The 24,913-nt window shown below is 52.8% G+C and overlaps 1 protein-coding gene across 3 annotated transcripts in view; it reads right to left on the bottom strand.

Moving 5' to 3' along the window:
* Positions 1 to 24,913, bottom strand: part of LDB3 (LIM domain binding 3) — a 69,599-nt gene that overhangs the window by 13,213 nt on the left and 31,473 nt on the right. The window contains exons 10-14 of one of the 3 annotated variants that reach the window (XM_030797950.1): positions 16,123 to 16,311; positions 12,790 to 12,935; positions 6,078 to 6,498; positions 4,708 to 4,888; positions 4,005 to 4,125 (exon numbers count right to left, since the gene is read on the bottom strand). In XM_030797950.1, coding sequence (XP_030653810.1) covers positions 4,005 to 4,125; positions 4,708 to 4,888; positions 6,078 to 6,498; positions 12,790 to 12,935; positions 16,123 to 16,311 — 1,058 coding nt within the window. Of the gene's footprint in view, positions 1 to 4,004; positions 4,126 to 4,707; positions 4,889 to 6,077; positions 6,499 to 12,789; positions 12,936 to 16,122; positions 16,312 to 23,082; positions 23,850 to 24,913 lie in introns of those variants that run through there. The other 2 variants (XM_012502928.2, XM_030797949.1) reach the window with 2 other exon arrangements.

Below are 24,913 nucleotides of genomic sequence, written 5' to 3'. Positions count from 1 at the left end.
GTGGCTCACGCCTGTAATCCCAGCACTTTGGGAGGCTGATTCAGGTAGATCACAAGGTCAGGAGTTCAAGACCAGCCTGGCCAAGATGGTGAAACCCCATCTCTACTAATAATATAAAAATTAGCCAGGCATGTTGGTGGGAGCCTGTAATCCCAGCTACTTGGGAGGCTGAGACAGAGAATTGCTTGAACCCAGAAGGCGGAGGTTGCAGTGAGTCAAGATAGCACGCCACTGTACTCCAGCCTGGGTGACAGAGCGAGACTCTGTCTCAAAAAAAAAAAAAAAAGGCCAGGTGCGGTGGCTCACGCCTGTAATCCCAGCACTTTGGGAGGCCGAGGCGGGTGGATCAGGAGGTGAGGAGATCGAGACCATCCTGGCTAACATGGTGAAACCCCGTCTCTACTAAAAATACAAAAAATTAGCCGGGTGCAGTGGTGGGCGCCTGTAGTCCCAGCTACTTGGGAGGCTGAGGCAGAAGAATGGCATGAACCCCAGAGGTGGAGCTTGCAGTGAGCCGAGATTGCACCACTGCACTCCAGCCTGGGCGATAGAGCGAGACTCTGTCTCAAAAACAAAACAAAACAAAACAAAACAAAACAAAGGCTTGAATTTACTTCTAGAATGCCTTGTCTTGCCCACTGATTCATTTTTCTGTTTTAAATTCGATTCCATTTGATTTGGAGAATTGTCACTTTGTTTTAAAATTTGGTAGCATGGGTCTGATACTAACACATTTTTTTTTAAGTTGGTATTTTCACTTATTTCTGCAAAAGGAGAACATTGCTGGTACCGAACAAAGTCTGTGCATGAGCCTTTTCCACAAGGAGTATAATCTAGCTCCTCATTTATTTATTCCTTCCTTTATTTCTCCCTTTAAGTCTTTCTAATTTTCTTTGACTCTCTCTTGTCCCAAGCTGAATTACTACCCTCACATTTAATGGATTTTATTGCTATCATAAAAGGATTTCCATCCATCAAATTGCAGGTGCTCTGTGTTGAAAAGGGGTTTGGTACTCTTCTAGAGCAATGGTTCCCAAACATCAGAAGCACATGGAGGGTTTGTTGAAACACAGGGTGCCAGGCTCCCCTCCAGAGTTTCTGATTCACCAGATCTGGGGTGGGGCCTGAAGATCTGCATTTCTAACAAGTTCTCAGGTGATGTTGCTGCTGGTGTTGGGACCACACTTTGAGAAACACTTCTGATTCCCAAACCTAACTGAAACACCTGGGTAGGGTGGGGCACCCTACGAAATGCTGCTTCTGTGGGTCTGAGGTAGGTCTGAAAAAATCTATTTTCTCTCTAGTTTGTTAAGTTCCCTAGGTGACCATGATGCCAGGTTTGGGAACTGCTCAGGTGCAGGTTCATCTGTGAAGGGCTGACCCTCCTACCTCTCTTCTTTATATGCAGATGTCAGCTTATCTTTGCAGCCAACTGAAGCATTTTTCAGCCTAGCCCCTATCATTCTGGCTCAATCTGCAGATTTGACAGGACTCCCTTCTGTGTCTTTTTCCAAATTGTTGATTAAAATGACGAGACGTAAAAATGAAGTTTCACCTCATACCCATTAGGATAGCTACTATTTTTTAAAAAACAGAAAATAACAAGTGTTTGCAAGGCTGCAGAGAAATTGGAACCTTTATACTCTGTTAATGGGTTTGTAACACAGTGCAGCCATTATGGAAAACAGTATGAGGTTCCTTACAAAATCAAAGATAGGCACGGTGGCTCATGCCTATAATCCCAGCACTTTGGGAGGCCAAGGCAGGAGGATTGCTTGAGCCCTGGATTTCAAGACCAGCCTGGGCAACATAGCAAGACCTCATCTCTACAAAAAATTATGAAAATTAGCTAGGCATGGTAGCGGATGTCTAAAGTTCCAGCTACAGGCTGAGGTGGGAGGATCAACTGGGTCTCTCCAGTTACCTAGGTCTGAAGGTAAATCTGCTTCCTCATTGTCTTCTCTTAACACTAGACCGTCTTCTTCCTGGATATTCTTACTCAAAACATCATTTTTGAGAATCTTTTCTGGGGAGCTGCTATGATGAGCGGCAGCAGTGATAATGGAAATCTATCATTCTTTCAAAAGCCTCAGACACAAATTGCGGCTTATCTCAAATAATAGAAGTTATAATGCTTTTAGTAGAAGAATAACAGCAAGTTGTATAAGCATAACAGCTCTTTCTTTAACTACCAATCAATATCGTATGCTCTTAAGAAAAGAAAGGACTAGTATTATCTTCTCCCTTTTACAGATATAGAAACTGAAGCACGGAGTAACTAAGTGACTTGTTTCAGGTCATTCAGTTAACTTCAGAGCTGGGAAGGGCATTCACTAGTACAAGAACCCAAGACGTTTCTTTTCTTTTCTTTCTTTCTTTTTTTTTTTTTTTCAGATGTAGTCTCACTGTGTCGCCCAGGCTGGAGTGCAATGGCAGTATCTCAGCTCACTGCAACCTCTGCCTCCCGGGTTCAAGTGATTCTTCCACCTCAGCCTCCCGAGTAGCTGGGATTACAGACGCCCGCCATCATGCCCGGCTAATTTTTGTAGTTTTGTAGAGACGGGGTTTCACCATTTTGGCCAGGCTGGTCTTGAACTCCTGACCTCAGGTGATTCGCCTGCCTTGGCCTCTCAAAGTGCTGGAATTACAGGCATGAGCCACCGCGCCCAGCCGAGACGTTTATTTTCTAATTTACAGTCAGGGGAAAGAAGTTTTATTTTGTTTTGCTTTTTCCCTTGAGGAACTGAATGTTTTCTCCTTTCTGATTTTAAAGTAAACTAACTTACTGTGTTTCTCTTTTTGCCCTCAAATTTGCTACCCAGTTAGTCCCTGCAGCTCTGTTACTCTTCATAATCAGCATGTCTGCTTTTCCCGCCTCTGATTTTCTGGTTCTACTGTCTTAGCCTTCATGTCTGTGTTACCTTTTCTGGAACCTGCTTCAAATCCTTTCTGAAGGGGGAAGTCTCTGAATAAATGAGTGACTGACTTCCACCTATCTAATGAAGTGCTTTGTCTCCTTAATTTACTGTAATTTACTTGGCATTTTAAGATAACATATAGCATTTTGGGGGTACAGAGAAACTCTGAATTCACTCCGTGAGATTACAGGAATCTGAAGGAACATCAAAGTCTGATAAATATCACAGGGGCAGAGAAAGGGGTCTCGCATATTTGATGCTCTACACGCCTTCTCTGGTTTAATCCTCACCACAGCTCTGTAAGGCAGGTGTTTACAGATGAGGAAAGTAAGGCTCAGAGAAAGTTAGTAACTTGCTCAGGGTTACAAAGCAGCCCAAAGTGGAACCAGGAATAGAATGAAGGACAAAGTCCACAGCCAAGGCCTTTTCAGACTAGACCTTGTGGTCTCCAAATCAAAATAACCTGAAAGGTTTCCCAAATGGTCATAAGATGCCAACTTGCGATCTACATTTTTTTTTTTTTTTTTTTTTTTTGAGATACAGGATCTTACTCTGTTGCCTAGGCTGAATACAGTGGTGCTATCGCAGGTTATTGCAGCCTCGAACTCCTGGACTCAAGTGACCCTCCCACTTCAGCCTCCTGAGTAGCTGAGACTACAGGCACGCGCCACCACACCTGGCTAATGTTTATATTTTTTGTAGAGACTGGGTCTTGCTATGTTGCTGGTCTCAAACTCCTGGGCTCAAGCAGTTCTTCTGCCCTGGCCTCCCAAAGTGCTGGGATTAAGGTGTGAGCCACCTCACCTAACCAGATCCACATATTTGATGCATAAAAAAAAAAATAAGCTATAGACTCTGCACCTCACTCTCCCCAAAGCTGCAACCATATGGGCAGGGGAGATAGTTAACTTCCTTTGTGTGATATTAGCATGATTCTGCCATTAAAAGCAAAAACAAAGGTTTCTTCCAGAAATAAAGGCTTCTGGGTGGTTGGATGTGAATGGATTAGGCAGGAGTTAGTTCCCTGTGCCTGCCCCTTTCTCCCAGGCTGCGGGGCCACCCCACATGCCATCGAAGTGTTCCTACCTTTCTCGCAGTAGGGCTCCCCATCTTCCATGTGGAAGAGGCTGTTCCCGAAAGGCTTCTTGCAGGCCGCACAGACGAAGCAGGTGGTGTGCCATGTCTGTCTCAAGGCATGCATTACTTCCTGGGGGAAAGAGCCTAAGCTCAGGACAGAAAGGAGATAGGGAGCGGGCTTGACTACCCCACCAGGCTCCAGCCACTGCCTGAGCATCCTACCAGGGAACAGGGCAGGAGAGCTCAGGATGCAGGCCTTGGTCACTCTGAAGAAAGACCCAGGGGCGTCAGAGAAGGGGTTGTCACTATCCAGCTGGGTGCCAGGTTCTGTGCTTACTTACATAAACTGTGATGCTTAATCCTCCCATTAAACCTGGGAGGAGGTACTGCTTATTACTGTCATTTACCAAAGGGGCATTGAGGGTTAGGGCCACATTCTGGTGAGTGGTAAGGTCAGGCTGCGAAGCAACCACTTGCTTTGCAGAAGTTCCACCACCACTTCAAGCTGTGTGGAACAGGCACACAATCATCTCTTGCATCAAGTTCATTTATCCCCAAGTTTATTGGTGGCAAACCAATTCCCTTTTAGGATAAAAATGGAGTTGCTTTCTCTGTTACCAGCAATTTCTTGGCTTCCTAATGGGATCCCAAGATCTTGGGGAAGGGCTGGGGAAGAGACATGGGTCAGAGGAAAGGGAGGCCTCCCACTTACCCCCATAATTTTGGCGTTGCACTTGGCACACAGCGGGGCAAAGAATTGCTCATAACATCGCTCACAGTAAACGTTGTTCTGCTCTTCCACAAAGCACACATCTGCCAGGGAAGTCTTGCAGTAGGCACAAGTGAACTCTTCAGGGTGCCAAGAACGGCCCATGGCTACCAGAAATGGGCCCCTGGGGAAGCAGAGAACGGCACCCAGTAAGACAGCTCCCAGAACTTGGAACTAGATATTTCAAGAACCCCAACACTGTTTATACTTTTACCCAATAACTCTGACTTTTGTGACTATTCTGATGAAGTAATGTGAAATTCAGAGAAAGCTCCATGCAGAAAGGTGTTCATTGTTGCATCACTTACAATAAAGAAAACCAGGAAGCAACTCAAACATCTACCAATAGGGGACTGGGTAAACATATTATAGAATTCAGTTGACCACTGATAATGATAGTAAGAAATGCAATAATGATGATGCTGATGGCTAACATGTATTAAGTGATTACTCTGTGTCAGGCTCTATTCAAGAAGACTTTTGCATTTATTAACTTGCTTAATTCTCACAACAATCCTACGCAGTAGGTACTATTATAATACCCATTTTTAGATAGGGAAATTGAGGCACACAGAGTTTGAACAACTTGTTTAAGGCCATAGGGCTAGTAAGTGGTAGACCCAGGATACAAACTTGTCTAGTTCCAGGTTAGCAGTCAGAACAGTGGGACTATAAGGACATTTTTTTATATTCTAATTTTTACTTTTCTGTGTTTTCCAATTCTTCACTAACGAGTATGTATTACTTTAGTTTTAAGTAAAAGTGTATTTTTCATGTATATAAGCTCACACCACGCATGCACACAAACATACTGTATTCAAACAACAGCACCTGTGGTCCATGGCTTCTAAGTATGAAATCACTTGTTTTCATTTTAGTCTGGCAGATGCCCACCAACCCCCTGAGCAGCCCAGGCCTGTCTGTGGAAAGACCCAGAAGCAACCCTAAAGGAAAACTGGGTCAAAACCAACACTGTCTTACAACATGCCCTGTAAACCTACTGACAAGCCTGGTGATTCCCAGAACTCAACCTTAGCCCAAGGGGGAGTTCCTGGCACCAGGCACCCTGCTGGAGCTTCACCCACATACCTCATGCCATTCCTCTCAGCTCCCTGGGAGAGTGGGTGTCAACACAGGTGTGGCAGCTGAGGCTCAGAGAGGTCAGACCAGAGGGCAAGCCAGAAGGACCCAAGGCTTTCTCCCTACACCTGCCTCCTACCCCCATCTCTCCCAACCAGGACTCAGACTGTGGGCAAGCACCCCACACACACGCCCTTCCAGTGCCCCAGTGCAGGGGCACAGCTGGACCATACCGGATGACATTGTTGCAGTGGCCGCAGAGTGGAGTCCGGCTGCTGGCTGGGAATCGCTCAGCCCTCTGGACGGTCCCCCTGGCAAGTGGTGGCACCTGGGGACCCGCTGGGGTGTAGGCTGGGCCCCCCCGGGGCAGGGTCTGCTTGCTGATGGAGGTGGTGCTCTTGCCCGGGGCAAATTTCTGGGAGAAGCTGTCATCTGTCACCCAGGGGGGACGGCTGGAAGGCTCTGCAGGGCCCCCGCTGTAGGCCACCGAGGGTGCAGGGTTATAGTTGGGGGCAGGTGAGGGGGTATAGGCTGGTGCTGGGGATGGAGTGTAGGTGGGGACAGGTGAGGGGGTGTAGGCAGGGGCAGGCGAGGGGGTGTAGGGAGTGGGACTGTAATTGGCCCCTGGGGACGGGCTGTAGGTAGATGCAGGCACTGCAAAAGCCAAAAAAAAAAACCCAAAGAAAGGTGTGTCAGGAATTCATTCTTCCCAGTTCCCCTCACTCCTAGCCAGAGAAATGCAAAAGGTGACTTTAACATTAGAGCAGTACAATTTCAGTTTTTTCGGGAGACTTGTTCCTGAACTTCTTAATGGCCCAGATTTGAATTCTCAGCAGGGCGTTCAGAGAGCTAGGGAGCAAGCACAGCAGAGCCCTCGACAGGGCTGGAAAAGGGACATGGCTATAAATATCTGCAGCTGTGCAGGGTGGGGCTCTGCCAGGCCTTGACTGCCCAAGGCCTGCAGAAGACGCGGAGTAGGGGTGGGGGTACCTGGGCGGGCAGAGGTGGGAGTGGGTCAGCTCGCCCTTGACTGCAAGATGCTTTCAGTTGCACTCTGACCAGTGATTTGGCATCTGAAATACCTCCCTTGGCATAAGTTTGCTGAACCCGGACCTAGGTCAGCCTCAGGACAAAACAGGTGACCTGGTAGCTGGGTTTTCAGGTTCAGGTTTCAGGTTTAGCTACAATTACTTTCTTGAAAAACAGCTCGGCTTGATTTGTATTGGGGGGCAATTCTGTCTTGGTTTGATTAGGGTGTGGGATCTTGAAGGAGTCATTCAGAGGGGGCTGGGCAGAGACTCTAGGGTGACACAGCCTAGAAGTAGCTGCTCACTTGGCCCATGGCTGCCCTGGGGGACCCCTGTACCGCCACATCGCTTTGGTGGAAGCTAAGAGTGTGTCTGAGTGACTGTCTAAAGATTGCCCAGGCAGTCAGAGCACAGGGAAGAGAATGCACTGCCTCACTTCTACCACCCCCTCCTCCAGCTCCCTGAGAGCATAAAAACGTTTTGGGCTCACAGCACAGAAAAAGCATTGCAACTGCTTACCCACAGCCCTCTCCAGCCTGGGCCCTCAACACCTAGCCAGGGCAGACCCAGCTGCACCCTGCACACAAGGTCCAGCTGGCCTCCTCTTCCAATGAGTGAGGTTCCAGAAGCCTCACCTCATTTCAGTCTGCTCCTCAGCAAAGAGGCCTCATTCCCCCAACCCTAGGAAGTATGTCGGCACAGCCTCCCTCTGCATTCCTGAGCTCAGTCTGGGCAGGATGGACTGCACTGAGGCAGTCCCTGCACCCATACCCCGCCTCTGCCCCCCACCCCATACTCCAGCCTCAACCTGGAGAGGAAGGTTTTCCTTAGGGCCTAAGACCCTGGCCCCACCTCCAGTCTCTCTTTCCCACCTGGTTCCCCTCAGCCACCTGGGGCAGCCTGTGGCTCCCACTCTGCACCTTCCACTCCCAGGTGACCCACCGTTCAGAGCTGGGTGAGCTGGAAATCCCTGTGCTGGGGGTGAGTAGGGACCAGGTAGATAGGATCCATCCATGTTGTTGAAGGAAGAAGAGATAAAACCCTCCATAGCCCTGCCCCGGAGCCATCATGCCAGTGAGGCCTTTAAAAGATAATACCGGTTGGGCGTGGTGGCTCACACCTGTAATCCCAGCACTTTGGGAGGCCAAGGTGGGCAGATACGAGGTCAGGAGATCGAGACCATCCTGGCTAACACGATGAAACCCCGTCTCTACTAAAAAAAATACAAAAAATTAGCTGGGCGTGCGTGGTGGCGGGTGCCTGTAGTCCCAGCTACTCAGGAGGCTGAGGCAGGAGAATGGCATGAACCCAGGAGGCGGAGCTTGCAGTGAGCCGAGATCGTACCACTGCACTCCAGCCTGGGCAACAGAGCGAGACTCCGTCTCAAAAAAAAAAAACAAGATAATACCTTCTCCATAAGGAATCTTCCTCCCCTTTAGGGGTAACGAGGCACATAGCATCTATCATCTGAATTGGTCTTCACATTATTCCCTCTTTACACTTGAGGTCACTGAGGCTCAGACAGAGCTAGTAAGTGGGAATACATCTCCAAAACCATTCATTCTATCATCCCAAGCTGCCTCTGTAAAGAACATGAGTCCAATTTCTAGAAAATCTCAGTGCAACATGTCAGGGAGGAGTCATTTTCAACATGAAGGAGACCCCCTGCTGTGGAGTCTTGATAGCATAGCCAAGAGCCCTGGCTGCAGGATCCAGCTCTACTACCTCCTGGTTGTGTGTCCTTGGGCAAGTTCCTTAACCTCTCTGGGCCTCAATTTCTTCATCTGAAACTGGCAATATTAATTCTTAGTATCTCACAAGGTTATTATGAGGATTAAGGGAAGGTAAGAAATATAAAGAGCGTAGCCTAGTACCTGACATAGTATGTCACTAAATGTGAGTGAGGATGGCAAGGATGGGGGCAACCTGGGTGTCAGGGTCAGATGTACTGTCAGCCTGTTTCATGGCCTGCTGCTCACCTAGGGAAGCCCAGACCAGTTAGACTGGTAGCGCCTGGGGTTGGGGGAGAGGAGGGAAGGGAAATGGAACGTCTTGAAGTCAGATAACCTGAGACTGAGGTCTATTCAGTGGTGGTGGAATGCCTGACGCCCTGCCTGCCCCACAGGGCATGCTGGGGACCTGCTGGTGTGACATAGTGAATGGATTTTGTAAATGTGTACAGCCCAAATTTGAGGTATTGTCACCCTCCCTAACAACTTTGCAGAGAATCTCAAAATGCTGGGGGAAGAAGTGATTCCAGGAACACCACCAGGGACAGAGAGCAGGCAGAGGTGATCTAGCACAACTTCAGAGCAGCTTCATCCCTCTGTTATATATAAGGGTGTTCTGTGCAACATTTTCTTTCCTTTCTTTGTAAAGTGCAATTCTCTGCTAAAAAAGATTAAGATTGGCTGGGCATGGTGGCTCATGCCTGTAATCCCAGCACTTTGGAAGACCGAGGCTGGTGGATCACTTGAGGTTAGGAGTTCGAGATCAGCCTGGCCAACATGGTGAAACCCTGTCTCTACTAAAACTTCTACTAGCCAGGAATGGTGGTGGGCGCCTTGTAAACCCAGCTACTCGGGAGGCTAAGGCAGGAGAATCTCTTGAACCCGGGAGGCAGAGGTTGCAGTGAGCTGAAGTCGCGCCATTGTACTCCAGCCTGGGCAACAAAAGAGAAACTCCATCTCAAAAAATAAAAAGATTAAGACCACAAGCCCTAATCCTGCGGTGTCCAATACATAGTGCTACGTGGCCGATGAGCAGCTGAAATGTGGCTAGTCCAGCCGAGAAGTGCCGTTAGTGTAACACACACACCAGATTTTGAAGACACATTAATAATTATTTTATACTGATTATATATTGAAATTATATATATATATATATATATATTTTTTTTTTGAGATGGAGCCTTGCTCCGTCGCCCAAGTTGGAGTGCAGTGGCGCAATCTCGGCTTCACAGCCACCTCTGCCTCCTGGGTTCAAGCGATTCTCCTGCCATAGCCTCCCGAGTAGCTGGGACTACAGGCGCCTGCCACCACGCCCGGCTAATATTTTGTATTTTTTTAGTAGGGACGGGGTTTCACCGTGTTAGCCTGGATGGTCTCGATCTCCTGACCTTATGATCCGCCCGCCTCAGCCTCCCAAAGTGCTGGGATTACTGGCGTGAGCCACTGCATCCGGCCTGGTATCTTAAATATGTGTAGTCAAAGAAAATATATTAAAATGAATTTAACTTGCTTTATTTTTAAAAAATGTGGCTAATAGGAAATTTCTATTGCGTGGTGCTGCCTTCACCAAACTGACTGCTTCCACATGCCAGGCCCTTTACGTGCCTTATTTCAAGTAATTACTCGCTGCAATCCAAGGAGGCAGATAATATTCGCAAGTCCATTTTACAGATGAGGAACCGAGACTTGGAGAGCTTAAATGGCTGCCTCCAAGTCATCCAGCTGGCAAACTGCTTAGCTGAAACGAGTTCAGGCTGCCGGACTCAACAGCAGATGCCCGCTTAGAAACTCCCCAGGCAGCAAAACAGGGTTTAGTAAGCCCCCTTTCAAGTAAATCGGGCCCTGGCCCACCTTTCCTGCCTCCCTCCAGCAATACTAACCCTATTCCCCCTGCCTGGCAGTCGCTTCCCTCCATCCGAAGGCCTTCCAGACTCCCGGATCCACCACCTTTTCTAAGCCCCCACAACACAGAGGTCTCACAGAGGCAGGCTAGAATCTGGACCCCGATTTGACGGCTTCCTTGCCGGGGGCTAACCCACCCAGAGAAGGAACCTCCCCGGCCTCGGTGGCCCGGTCCGGCAGCTCCGTTCCCCCGTCGCAACCCCCACTCCGGCGGGGAGCGAGCAGGCAGTGGCGCTTCGCCGCCCTCAGCTTCTGCATCGCTCGCCGTCACGCCAGGAGAGACCTGATATCCCATCTCGCAGACCCGGGGCTGTTGCTATTTCTGCTTGACGGAATTAAGCCAGTCTAAATTAGAAGGTGATATTTCATCGCTAATTGGCAAGTTCAAAAGTCCCCTATCGCACTCGGCGGGCTCGGGGATATGTAATTAAACAAGGTGATTTCTGACTCACTCCGGGCCGGGCCGGGCTCTCCGCAAGAGCCTGGCCGCCGCCCGGCCCGCGGGCCAACGTGGCCGTCCCCGGCCCGCGCGCAGGGTCTCCGCGCCGCAGCCGCCGCCCGCCCCCTCCCGGGCCTCAGGTGTTCCGGGGAGCGGCCGCCCACCTCGGGCGCCAGCGATAAGATCCGGCCTGCGAACGCCGCCCTCGGCCCGGAGGAGGCCCCGGGGGGAGCTGCGGCTGCGGCCGCGGCGGTCCGGGGCGCTCCGGGTCCCGCGCGGGCTCCCCGCCCTCTCTGACGCCGGGATCCGAAGAGCCTGGAGGGAAGGGGAGCGGAGGGGGGGCTCGGGACCACGCGCCCCACTTCGTCCGGGGCCGCCTGCCAGCCGCCCCCGGACCCCACTTGGCAGCCAGGCCTCCCGGAGAGGGAGGTGGAGGAAGGCCGGCTCCAGCGCGCGCCCGCTCGGCCGCCTCCTTCCCCCCAGGCAGGAATGAGTTAATGTCTGCGCGGCCTGGGAACGGCGCGGGGGCCCGCGGCTCCGGCCCGTCTCGCTCGCCTGGGCCCCAGCCGGGGAAGGAGGAGGAAGGAGACGCAGGGCGGGCTGGCCGCGCGCCCCCGGAGCCCTGACGCCGCCTGGCGGGCTGGGCGAAGACAGCCGGCGGCCGCCCCGGAAGGTGCCAGAAGCGCCTCCCCAGGAAGAGACGGAAATGTCCTCCTTGCGCCCCGGCAAGGCCTCGCCACCACCCGCCGCTTCTCCTCCAAACTCCTCTCCAGCCTTCCCTCCCTGTGTTCCCAGTCTCCGCAGGGGCAGCTGCTTCCCACTGCTCCATCTAAGGCTTTTCACTACTGCAAAATGCCACCTCGCCCTGCGGAGTTTTCACCTCAGAACCGTCTGTCCTTGCCCCTTCTCTGTAGGGGCAGAGAAGGGCACCTCCCGTGTGACAGACGCTGTGCTGGGTGCTTCATTCCATCCCCAGAACACGAGGTGTCCATGAACATCGCAGCCTGGAGGGATGAGGCACTTTGCCTTCGACAGCAGAGCAGGCCGTGGCACCGGCCTCTGTCTTCGGCAAAAGCCGCTTCGACCGCCCACACTCAGCCCTGCTGTCAGAGCGAGCTTCATGAACCAGCGCCCCGAAGCAAGGCCTGCCCTGACTCAGTGCCTGTCTCATCTCCCTGGGCTCCAGCGGCAGAGAAAACTTCCCTGGGGTTTCTCCCTGCGCCTGGATAGGACCTGCTCCTGAGTCTAGGCTCCTTATGTGCTGTTCTGTACCCCCATGGCTGCGGCATGACTCGCACACTGGCATGACACAGAGAAGAGGGAGTCTCATTCTGCCGCCCAGGCTGGAGTGCAATGGTGCAGTCTCGGCTCACTGCAACCTCGGCCTCCCGGCGATTCTCCCGCCTCAGCCTCCCGAGTAGCTGGGATTACAGGTGTGTGCCACCACGCCCGGCTAATTTTTGAATCTTTAGTAGAGATGGGGTTTCGCCATCTTGGCCCCGCCGGTCTCAAACTCCCGACCTCAGGTGATCCTCCTGCCCCGACCTCCCAAAGTGCTGGGATTCCAAGTGTGAGCCACCATGCCCGGTCGGAGAAGACTTCTGTGTTCTCCTTCGCTCTCCGTTAGAATCATCCACTGCTTTCTTGCTCACCTGTCTCCCCCAGGCCAGAGGCAGGCTCCATAGGATTCTGACCCACAACTAGGGGACAGAGGGCGGAGCATCATTAGCAAGGCCTTGCTTCCCATTCTTCTGGGGATGTGCCCCCAGAGCCACCTCTTGGCTCCTGTGGCTCCTGGAGCCCGCCCATGGCTTTAGACAGCCTCCCCTCCTGCTCTGCCTCTTACCTGGCTGGTAGACAGAAGGCCGGATGCTGGCAGTGGTGACAACCCGGGGCTTGGGTGCAGGGGCAGCGGGGCCCTCACTGTAGCTGGTGTGGGTGGCAGGTGCTGAAGAGGCGGCCACTGCAGGGCTGTAGGAAGAGGCCTGGGGCCTGGAACCAAGGGGGGAGGGGTTACACCCAGAAGGACAGCCCCCACTGGGGCCTGCAGTCAAGGTAGACTGGCTCCCAGGTCTTCAGAAGCCTCTGTGAGGACACCTGACAGAGACATTTCTGGGGAGCTGCCAGAAACTGTGAAGGAAGGACCATGAGGGTCTTGGAGGGGAGGAGGATGTTCCTTGGGTGGCTAGTGCCACCGCCTTTGGAGAGAGGGAGAAAAGCCACCAGGAGGACACCGGGAAGACCCTTCACTCTCATGGGGAGAGACTGCCCAGGTGGGACTGTGGAAGAGTGCAGAGGTAGGGGAGAGGACAGAGATGGCGCTGGTCAGAACTACCTACCCCCACGACCTTGTGGGGCACCTCAGCCCCTGACCACCTGGCCTCTTCTGCCAACCCTCTTCTATTGTTGCTGGAAGGAACAGCAAAGTCTCAGGTTTCTGGGCACAGATGCTCCAGTGAGAGCTCAGGGGAAGTCAGGAGACTGCCCCTGCCTGCTGCCCAAGGCCCCCCCCTCCCCCAACACACACCTCTTCTGCATAGAGTTCCTGTTGCCCTCCTCCAACCGGGTTAGTTGTCAAGGGGCCTAGGGTCACCTTTCCCCATGTGTGGCCCAGGGACAATGGGGTCAAAGAGATTAAAAAAAAAAAAGCGTCCTAGTTCATTACCCTCAGGAGAGTCTGTGCATCGTGGCCTCTCCTCCCAGAGAGCTGAAGGCTCTGAGAACTCCTGGAATCCAGTGGCCTGTTGAGCCTTGTCTGATCAGTGTTCCCCAATCTTATTTGTTTGTAAAACGCTTTTCTTCATTTAAAACTAATGAACACCTTGCAGAATACATTCCTGGTCTTTCAGATCTCAAAGGGGACCACATGCCCACACCCAGGGCAAATGGGTTATTGCTGGAGGTGCTGGAGAAGTGAGCCCTGCCTGCCACCCCCACATGGCTTTCTGCCTTCCTTCTGTCTGTTCCTCAAGGACCCGGGGCCTGCCGATCCCTGCTGGGCAGAGCTGTAGGATGAGGAGTGCCTTCCTCTCTGGGGCTCTGAGAAGGGAGTGGCCCTGGCATGAGAACCCACCACCAAGCTTCTGAGTGGATCCAGAGAGGTCTGAGGGGCTGTCCCAGACAAGGTGGAGATAAAATGAGCCTCAGGGAGCCGGTGTCCCAGACCTGGGGGCTGTGCACACTTGCCCTATCAAGCTGCCGAGTTTCTGGCTGAGTGAAGCCATTGTCTCCCCTCCCCAGGCCCACCTGCCCTTCTCTGGATAGATTCCTGTGCTAAGACCAGCAGAGTAGGGGTCTCCTTGGAAGAGGAAGAGACAGTGTCCAAGGGGTGCCGGGCTTCCATAGTGATGGGGACGGGCCAAGGGGCAGTGGTCTTAGCCCCTTTGTGGAGGACACTTTGCCCACAGCCCAGGAGCTACAGGTCCTGAGTCAGGGACTGGTGCTGACCATAAGCAGAGGCTTATGGCATCCATTGAAAATTCTGAAGCCATGCTCCCATGAAAGGCTGGGAAGTCCATTTGCCTCCCATGGGCTCCCCCAGCTCCCGCTCCACCCCAGCCCATGTGTGAGGAGGGGAGGTAGCTTTGCTCAGAGTGCAACCCCGTGACCCTTTCTGCTCCAGCCCCATTCCCAGCTGGGCAGCCCTCTGTGCCCCTCTCCAAGCTCCACCCAGGCCCCAGCTCTCCTGGCAAGGCAAAGGGAAGGAAGGGAGGACTCCCCGTGTGGGGGAGGGGGGCATCCCGAGGGCTCCAGGAGCTCAGCCGTGGGCAGGCCCAGGACACTGAGACCTGAGCCTGGTGCTGGTGCCTGCCTTTGAGCAGGGTTGGGGCCCCAGGGATGAGGCTAGACTGCCTGCAGGGCTCCAGCATCTATAGCCCCTCACCATTCAAATTGGGAGGCTTCTTCCCACTCAAAAACAGAGACATTTCTTGCCCTCCTCAAAGTCTCTTCTTTCTGCAGGTAGCAAGGCCTTTATATGAAGAGATTCTGGTATAAAGAGGGGAAGCAGTGTCCTAAATCACCCCAGGAAACTGGGATGAAACCATCCCTGGAGGGCCAAGCTCCTCCTTCTGGCTTGAGTTGGGCTGGGGAAAGGCTGGGCTTGGCACCATGCGGTTAACGTGAAGCCCGGGATGGGGGCAGCAGACAGGCCTGTGAGCCAGTTTGCTCACATCAATCCCACCTCAGGTTGCACCATGGACCTGCCCATCCTGATCCAAGAGGCATGTCCTCCCCAGCAAGCCCTGGGGGCCAGGGTGGGAGGCTGGGACACCTGGGCTCTGACCCCAAACACTAACTGGCCAACTCTTGGAAGCCCAGAGAGCTGGCCCCATCCAGCCTGATGTGCCACATGGCCATTGCAGAGTGACCTGTCAGCCTGACCTCTCTGCTTCCCCTCTTCTCCCCTGGCCTTTGGTCTCTGCCTTGCTGGGTGTCTAGGAGGGCAGATGCAGGAACTCACAATACTTGTGTCCTTTGTATGTATGAGGTGTTTTACAGACATTTTTTCTATCATAATCCTATATAATAGGTGTTTGCTAAACATCTTAACAGATGAGGAAACCGAGGTTCAGAGAGCTTCAGTCACTTTTTCAAGGTTCACACAGTAAGCTGTGGAGCAGATGTAAATCCTACTATACCAGGTGCCTCTAGTGTTAACATGGCTAAACTCTCTCTGACGAAATCTGACCTGCCTTCCCTGCCCAGCTCCAATGCTCCCTCCTCCATGGAGCCTTCCTTGATTTCTCCAGCCCACAGGGACGACTTTCATTCTACCTAATTTGAGTTCCAGGAACAAAGACTTTTCACACAGTCCCCTTTTGTTATCTAACTCTGTGTGTATGAGTGTGTGTATGTGTCTGTGAGAGACAGAGAGAGAGAGACTGTTACCTCTCTCACTGGTGTATGTGTCAGAGAGAGAGAGAGAGACTGTTACCTCTCTCACTGGTGTATGCGTCCCTGGGGGGCAGAGTGACAGTCCTTGCCACAGTGGTGCACACCCCTGAAATTCACCCTCAGTTTCCTCTTCACACTCTGCACCAAGCAGCGCTGGCCTTGGCTTCCTCCAGGCCTGTGGGCCTTAACTACCTTGGACACAGCTGGCCACAGGTGGACCCAGAGTGGGGCGTTTCTTGCCTCCCTTCCCCAGGGTCAGGCCCAGCACCTGTGGGCCAGTTACCTTGGGCTGTCGGCAGGACTTGAAGCAGGGGCTGTGGCAGAGGCAGAGGCGATGGCAGTGTGGGCAGCAGCTGTGGCCAGGGGTGGCGAAGCCGCACTGGGAGAGGCAGCAGCAGGCGGCTGGGCAGAAGCGGGCAGCAGCGGGGTGGTGGCCTGGCTGGTGCACACCGGCGCATGCTCAATAGGGGTGCTGATGAGGCGGGACCAAGAAGACAACAGGTCAAGGGAGCCTAGAGACCCTGTGAGGCCCCTCTGCATGGGGGCAGGTGGCTGCAGCAGAGGCAGGCTTGGCAGAAAGTGCCACCCGCCTTGCAAACAGAGTAGGATCCTCAGAGGGTGTGTCTTCCAGCTCAGGGAAGGAGCTCCTCCAGCATCCCAGGAGCAGAGGCTCAGACCACAGAAGGGTCCCAGTAACATCAAAAACTTTTTCAATCCTGGAGGAATTTCCCACCCCCACCCCTCAAAATTTTCTGTACTTCCTAATTTTTCTTTTTCAGCAAAACAGTGTGGTAGAAAAGCCGATGGAATTATCCACCCAGGTTCCTCCCCGATCCTGTTTTCACCCTTCCCCATTCAGTCAGGGGCATGTGCTACCTTAGGAAGGAATGATACAGCAAAAAAAGCAGAGTGAAGATATTTGAGTGTCAAGGACTTAGGCTCTGGAGTTGTGAGAACCTAGGCTTTGGGCTCAGAAGGACTCAGGGCACCAACAAGACAGATGGCTGAAAGCTACCATGCCAGGCAGAGCAAGGTTACCTGGACAAAAGTGGGCACTGTGGCAAGGGGATTCAAGAATAGAAGACCCTGTACCCCTTTTCAAGGTCAACCCTGGGGAAGCGGCAGGACCCCAGGGTTCCCCATTCTCATGGTGAGGGGCCAGGCAGACCTGAAATAACCCAAAGATCCCCATTCCTCTGTGTGGCCTGGGTGCCATAGAGGATTTGCCATGCACCCAAGAGTGACAAGAACATGGTCCTGAGCACCTGCAGATCTGAAAGACCTTGTAACTGGGAAAGAGAAAGGCGACCACACTGCCAGTGTGGACCAGATGGGTTGGGGATGTCTCAGCAGATGCCAGTGCAGGCAGAACCTGACAGAGGACCAGGTGTGCCCCCACGCCCCCACCCTGAGTGCCTTGGCATTCTGTAAGCACCTCTTCCCTAGAACCACTCTAGGAAGACAAGAGCAGTCAGAGCTGGGTTGCTAACTGTAAAATGGGGTGGGCAGAGAATAAAAATTAAATTACAGGAAAGCAAAGAAATGCGCATTCTTTACTCTTTGATTTGTTTTTGCAACAACAGCAACTGGATAAATGCAGATTCTGCAAGTGGGAATGACTCCCCCCTACACTATGCAGTTTGTTTATTGACCTCATGCTATGTGCCAGGAATGATGTCTTTACTTCCTCACAGAAGCCCTCTGATGTGGGTATCGTAGACTCTTATTTAATAGATGAGGAAATGGTAACAAAGAGAATTCAGTTGCTCAAGGTCCTACAACTTGTCAGTAAGAATAGCAGGATCTGATTGAGGGATGTTGTGATTTGAATCCTTAACCGGTACCTCATGGAGGAAGAAATAAACCTCTTGTTGTGATCAGCCAAGTAGAATCTTTCCCGAATAAAAGGCACTATTCTTATTGGAAATAATTAGAATAACAATACTTTCCATTACTAAGTGCTTACCACAGTAAAAGAAATTACCCTAGCCGGGCATGGTGGCTCATGCTTGTAATCCCAGCACTTTGGGAGGCTGAGGCGGGTGGATCACCTGAGGCCGGGAGTTCGAGGCCAGCCTGACCAACATGGAGAAACCCTGTCTCTACTAAGAAGCAAAATTAGGCCGGGCGCAGTGGCTCACGCCTGTAATCCCAGCACTTTGGGAGGCCGAGGCGGGTGGATCACGAGGTCAGGAGATCGAGACCATCCTGGCTAACACGGTGAAACTTCATCTCTACTAAAAATACAAAAAGAAAATTAGGCTGGGCGCGGTGGCTCACGCCTGTAATCCCAGCACTTTGGGAGGCCGAGGCGGGTGGATGACGAGGTCAGGAGATCAAGACCATCCTGGCTAACACAGTGAAACCCCGTCTCTACTAAAAATACAAAAAATTAGCCGGGCGAGATGGCGGGCGCCTGTAGTCCCAGCTACTCGGGAGGCTGAGGCAGGAGAATGGCGTGAACCCCGGGGGGCGGAGCCTGCAGTGAGCCGAGATTGCGCCACTGCACTCCAGCCTGGGCGACAGCGAGACTCTGTCTCAAAAAAAGAAAAAAAAAAAAAAAAAGAAAATTAGCCAGGTGTGGTGCTTGTAGTCCCAGCTACTCGGGGGCTGAGGCAGGGCAGGAGAATGGCATGAACCCGGGAGGTGGAGCTTGCAGTGAGCCGAGATCACGCCAATGCACTCCAGCCTGGGCGACAGAGCGAGACTCCGTCTCAAAAAAAAAAAAAAATTTAGCTGGGCGTGGTGGCGCGTGCCTGTAATCCCAGCTACTCGGGGGGCTGAACCCTTGAACCCGGGAGGCAGAGTTTGCGGTGAGCCGAGATCGTGCCATTGCACTCCAGCCTGGGCAACGAGCGAAATTCCATCTTAAAAAAAAAAAAAAAAGAAATTACCCTATTACTCTATTTTATCATTTAAACCTCCTTGAGCCATTGGGATTGTGACCCTCATTTTGTAGATGAGAAATCTGAGGTCCAGAAAGATTGCGTCTCTAGTAAAACATCACAAAGCTGCAAAATGGCAAAAAAGGGCTTGGGGCCTCACCACTATAACACTTTGCAAACTTCCGCGTTTGCTTGAAGCCCCTGGGGATCCTGTTAAAATGAAGTTGATCCTAGTTGAGTAGGTCTGGGGCAGAGCTAGTCCATATTTCTTTCTTTTTTTCTTTTTTTCTTTTTTTTAAATTGAGACGGAGTCCCGCTCTGTTGCCCAGGCTGGAGTGCAATGCCGCGATCTCGGCTCACTGCAACCTCCGCCTCCCAGGTTCATACAATTCTCCTGTCTCAGCCTCCCAAGTAGCTGTAACTACAGGCATGAGCCACCATGCTCGGCTAATTTTTGTATTTTTAGTAGAGTTGGGGTTTCACCATACTGGCCAGACTGGTCTCGAACTCCTGACCTCAGGTGATCCACCTGCTTTCGCCTCCCAAAGTGCTGGGATTACAGGCGTGAGCCACTGCACCCGGCCAAGACTCTACTTTTCTAACAGGCTTCCAGGTGATGCTGATGCTGCTGGTCTGTAGGCCACACTTGGAGTAGCTGGCACTAAAGGGGTCTGCCCTAGATAGGAATGCAAGCGGGCCCTCAGCTATTTGCAAAAGCATTACTGAATTACTTTCCTCCATCTGGTGAGGTGTATGGTAAAAAGGGCATGAAACATTGTGACAGGGTCATGGAAGAATGGAGCTGGAGAAGTGGCAAGGTTGAGGTTGACTGCCCCCATAGGAGAGAGAGTGCCATCCTTCTCCATAACTACGTGGGAAGCTTTTGGGATGGGCAAGAGCAGTGGTTACATCCTGCCCAGGTCTTCCCTGACTTAATGCTCAGGGAGCCAGTCTTGGGCAGCCCAACTTGCAGGCCTGCAGCTGTGTCTGGTCCTGGCCCTTCCACGAACCCACCTATGAAAGAACCTCGCTTCTGGAAGCCAGGCCGGTGATGTGACTGCCTCAGAGAAGTAGCTGCAGTCTCTGTAGCCACACCACTGAGCTGGCTGCTCAGACACTCCTCTCAGTGTGGGCAGGTATGGCCTGGGACGGCTCAGCCTGACACAGAACACTGATCTCCTTGATCTGCTCTCCATGGCCCTACACCACACTTCCAGTAGGCTTCTGGGAAATGAGGACACTGCACAGGACAAGGATAATGACAGTGTCCAGGCTGGGGACAGTATTCTGCAGGATGAATAGGAAGTTGGCTTTGCCTGTCTCCTTGGTTCCAATTCACTGTTAGGCCAGCTTACCTGCTGCTCTCCCCAGCCAGAGCTCCAAATGAATCCTGGATTCCAGGGCATGAAGTTGGAGCTGGATGTGGGCCCTAGGAAAATTCATCATTGACCACAGCACCAGGACAATGATCACCACCAGGTATACCTGGGTATGCACATAAGGGAGCCTGCTGCTTGGGGTTCTTGCTGAGTGGCATCCTCTCTAGCACACTGTCTAAAGACACCAAGAAGCCAGGGCCTAGGGAAGGCAGAGGAAGCATCAAAGGGTATATTGAAGGATCTTGGGCTCTTATTCCAGGTCAGTTCCTGCCTGAAGTTCCGCAAGCCCCCAGAAGCATCCTGAAGGGGGCACCATAGAGCAAGCACTGTGGAGAACTTACTGGGCCCTGGCTTCGTTCCTAAAGAGACCAGCACCCCATTCACCCCAGCCTCATCTAAGGTCTACAGTTGCCTCCTGCCTTGGTCATAATTCAGTTTAAACATCTAAGCAAAAACCAAATCAAACCAAACTAGGCCCAAATGCTCATGGCTCCATGGGGGGTTGGCGTGGCCAGGAGAAACACAGCCGGACCATCGTCCCCTTTTCAGCTTATCTCTTCCCTCAGTCTGGTCAGCATCAAGGTGGAGCATGTTGACTGTGTGCCCCCGCTCTTCCATGGTGGCCCTTGGTGGTGGGAATGGTGGGGTTTGATTGATGCTGTTGTTGATAACTATGATATTATGTCTGGAAAGGATGGGGATGGTGGTGGTGGTGATGCTGGGTCTTGGGGTTGTTGTCACTGGGCTTGGGTCAGAACTGTTGGTGATGGTGGGGGCCTTGTGATTGGTATTGACAGTGCTGAAGGGGTGGTTGCCACTATGGGGGTGATGATGCTACTTGTGTTAGTTAAGATGGTGGAGCATGAAAATCTTTTGATTGGGTGATGACAGAATGCCACTCAGGTGGCTGGTCTTGAAATTATTCATGCTGCCACCCACCTAGTCTACGTTCCACCTTGCTGCCTGGTGACTGTGGCTCAGGGGAACCTTGAGCTGCATCACTTTGCCCCAGGAATGCTCCATGCAACTCCAGGGCCCACATTGCCATTGTGGTCTAGGTGAAGAACACCTCATCAGCTATAGTGTGAAAGGTGCCCTACAGCCTTTGCTAGTTCCACTTTCCTTCAGAATGCATTCAAAATCCCATGGCCTGGGAGTCTAGATGCAGACCACTACTAACCATGACATCCTCTGCATTCTCTCCATTCCAACTAAAATGATTAACTTGGGGTTCTGGGACACCACTTCTCATCAGCACCTCTGCTTGTTCTGCTTAGAGTATCTGTCCAGCCTTTTGTATCTGCTTCCACCCTAATTCTAACCATTCCTGAAGATAAAATACACTGACCTCTTCTTCCAGGAAGCCTTCTTTGATCCACCACTTGGAGGGATGCTCCCTGTCTCTGGACCATACATGATCAACCTTGCATTGGGAACACAGCCACATCGGCCCTTTCCGATTCCTTTAGCACCCATAGTAGTCAGGCACCTCCACAAATGCCCACAGACACCGGATGCTGAATGAGGACATCTCTCCTGCTTATACCGAGGGGTTTACATGGAACCCAGCCTGGGGCCCCCCAGGGCACTACGTGAAGGGGTCTGGGGTAGGTGGGAAGGCAAGACTTCAACTAGGTGGCTCCAAGAGGGCTCCGACAGGCTGGGGTCTGGGAGCAGGGGTCCAAGAGCCCTCCAACTCTTAGTGGTTGGCTGAGGTCCTTTGCCAGCCTCAGGATACCCATTGCCCAGGACCTCTCTCCATCTGGCAGACCCCTGCCCCCAACCCACCCTTGGGCCTTGTAAGTCCTCTGTAAAACATCAGCCAAATATGGGTGTGCTCCAGGAGGCCTAGATGAAGGCAGCGGGATGAAGCCTGCCTGGCCCAGGCATCAGACTGCTGGAGGCAGGATGAGGTGGGAGGCCAGAATAGGTTGGCAGGGGGCTTTAGGGAGCATCTCAGGGTGGATGGGCAGGAGAGAGCGGCCTCAAACACCAACCCTTCCTGGTGGGATTGCTAAGGTTCCTGGAGGCAGAGGGAAAGCCTCTGCCCAGGCAGCAGGAATGGGCGCAGGGCTCTGGCCAGCCCAGAGGCAGGACAGCCTTGAGGGCTGGGTCTCAGCATCTGCTTCTAATGTAAGTGCCACCGCTCTCATGTCCTTAGCCTGTGATTTCATGCAATCAGGGACATGGAATCGGCCTGGGGAAGCTTTGCCATCATGGGGTACTTTCTAAGTGGTCAGGCCTGGGTCAGGTGAATGGGGTGCTAGCTAGTGGCTCACAGTTCAGCAGGACATGAGCCTGAGGCCTGGCTGGGATCTTTTTGGCTGCTGCTACCCTTCCTAGCCCTTCCTAAATGCCCAGGACTAGGATGAGGCCACAGGTGGGTGGGAGCTGGGAGCAAGACCCAGGTGGAAGCCTTCCCAGCCCTCCTGCCTCCTGCCACTTGAGCAAGAATCTGCCAGGGCTGCCTTCCATCTTTTTTCCCCTGAGCCCCAGCCCTGGCCCCCTGAGTTCCCCTGTGAACTGCTTCTCAGCCCAGGTGTGCCCACTGGAGCCCTTCTGTCTCCTCTGGACCAGGATCAAGCATAAGTAGCGCCTTCCTGTGAGAACAGCTTGCGGGGTGCCTTCTGATGGGGCGGGGCAGGACAATGGCTCAGTCTGCTGGTTGCAGCAGAGTGTGGGAGGAGAGGCAGGGGACATTCGAGTATTCCCATATGCACTGTCCTGTGGGTGACTAAGGTTGCCCAACGGGCCTCAGCACAGATTCCCACCAGCCATCCTCCTGCCTTGGGTTGCAGCTGGGCTCGGAACCTGTGGGGCAGGAGAGCAGCAGGACCAGAGCTGCTCTGGGTCCTGGGACTGGTGGACACAGCCCCTGCCCCTCTTCTGATGATGCCTGTCCTCTCTCTGTCCCAGATCATGCCCTCACAGCCCCTCTTGGGGTGGGACACACACAGGCACAGCATGACTGGGGCTTGGTGTGGTTCACTTCAAATCTTCTTTATTTCAGAACAAGCATGCTTATATGTACAGAAGAGAGAACTATGGAGCCAGCACACACGGTACAGAAAGGAGGGTGCATATCCCCATCTCACCACTGCCAGGAGGGGTCTCTGCCTCATCTACCCTGGGGCTTCCACTTCCTCTTCAAAGAGCCCTATTCTGGGCTGCCCTGAGCTCCAGAGGGCAGTGAGGGAACCCGGCAGGGCCAGGGATCAGCCTGTTCCCCAGACCCTGATCTACGGGTGACTCATTCTCATGAGGCCAGGAGCTGAGGATGGTGGGAAACTGAGCAGCGGCCCATCCATTTCCCTTGGTTCTGGGGTGTTATGCCAGCAAACTCCTCCTGCCCTCTCTGGTCTACAGCTAAGGCCCTGTGCAGAAGGCAGGGGCTTGGGCTACGGGCTATTTGGGGGGTGGCGAGGGTTGCCCTGGGGAGGTTTGGTGGGTACAGAGCTGCAGGGGGCTGGGTCCCACCGTCAGCTCTGGGGTGGGCAGAGGACAGAAATGCTGCGGTTGGCCATCAGAGGTGCCCCCAGCACAGTTATACATTGTCAAGCATCACCGTGGGGCTCACATGCCAGATCTGTGTGGGGGTAAGGAGGGAGGGAGTTCAGCCTGTCGGGGTGGGGGGATTCCAGGCAGCCTTTTAGCTTTTAACATTAAGGATTTGGGCTGAAAGGCCATGGTGCCAGTTGCGCAATTTGGCAAAACGTGGGCTGTTACGTTCCGTTTCAAACCTTTCCCTGTGGCACAGAGAGAGAGAGAGAGAGGGAGACAGAGACAGAGACAGAAAGAGAGAGAAGAGAGGAAGAATGAAAGGGGTTAGGGAATGTGTTCACCATTCCCCTGTCTAAAGGTGGGGCAGAGGGCATGGGAGGGAGGGAATGGGCTTGGAGAAGCTATGCAATCCATGGGGTACATTGTAACCCAGGTCAGGCCTGGGTTAGGGGAAGACTCAGAGTCTTGGGGACCAGGATGGAGGGACTGAAGTCCCTGCCTTGAGTGAGTTGGGGGCCGTGGAGAAGGGACCTGGCTAATGGCCTTGAGGGCAGACTGAGCAAAGGGGGCCTCCCTGGTCCATGTAGTGAGGGCTGGGCAGGGCTGCTTTGGCTGTGAGCTCTCAGGATTGAACCAAACAGATAGGTGCACCTTGCATGATCTCTGTCCCCTAGCTGGGCATCAAGAAGAAGGAGAGTCTATCCCCCGTGATGAGGCTTGGTGGGCAGACCTGCCCCCTCCCTGTGCTGCCTTGGCCTCAAAAAGCCTTCACTGTCCCCAGAGAGAAGCCTTTTCACACAGCCCCTGCCCACCCCTGCCCGCCAGGCCTGAGCACAGCCTGGGCACATGCGTGCATACCCACACATACTCACAAGGTCACTGTCACAGATACAGGGCCAGGACTTCCGGCCACTTCCCACCAGTGGGGCCTCTTGGGGCTCAACCCACACCTGCTCAGCTGAGGGCCCAGTACAGAGCAGGCAAGCAGCAGCCAGAAACGTGGGAATGAATGGAGGAAGAGAGCACCTGAGAAAGGCCAGTGCCACAGGCGTCAGAATCCAGGCCTTCCAGGCTGGAAGGGCCGATCACATCCTCCAGACCAGAAGTGCCCACTGGTGGCCAAAGGGCCCCATCCAGCCACAAACACAGTATGTTTAACCCGTACGGTGCTTCCAACTCAATTTAAAAATTAATTTCTGAGTCCATACTATAGATGCTTCTTAGCAATAAAAGGGAATAGATGAACTATTGGGACACTCAACCACTTGGGTGACCCCCAGGAATTATGCTGATTAATAAATGGCCAATC

This window comes from Nomascus leucogenys, chromosome 18, assembly GCF_006542625.1.
Source record: "Nomascus leucogenys isolate Asia chromosome 18, Asia_NLE_v1, whole genome shotgun sequence".
In the NCBI taxonomy this organism is placed as follows: Eukaryota; Metazoa; Chordata; class Mammalia; order Primates; family Hylobatidae; genus Nomascus; species Nomascus leucogenys.
This window is presented reverse-complemented; position numbering and strand designations above follow the sequence as displayed.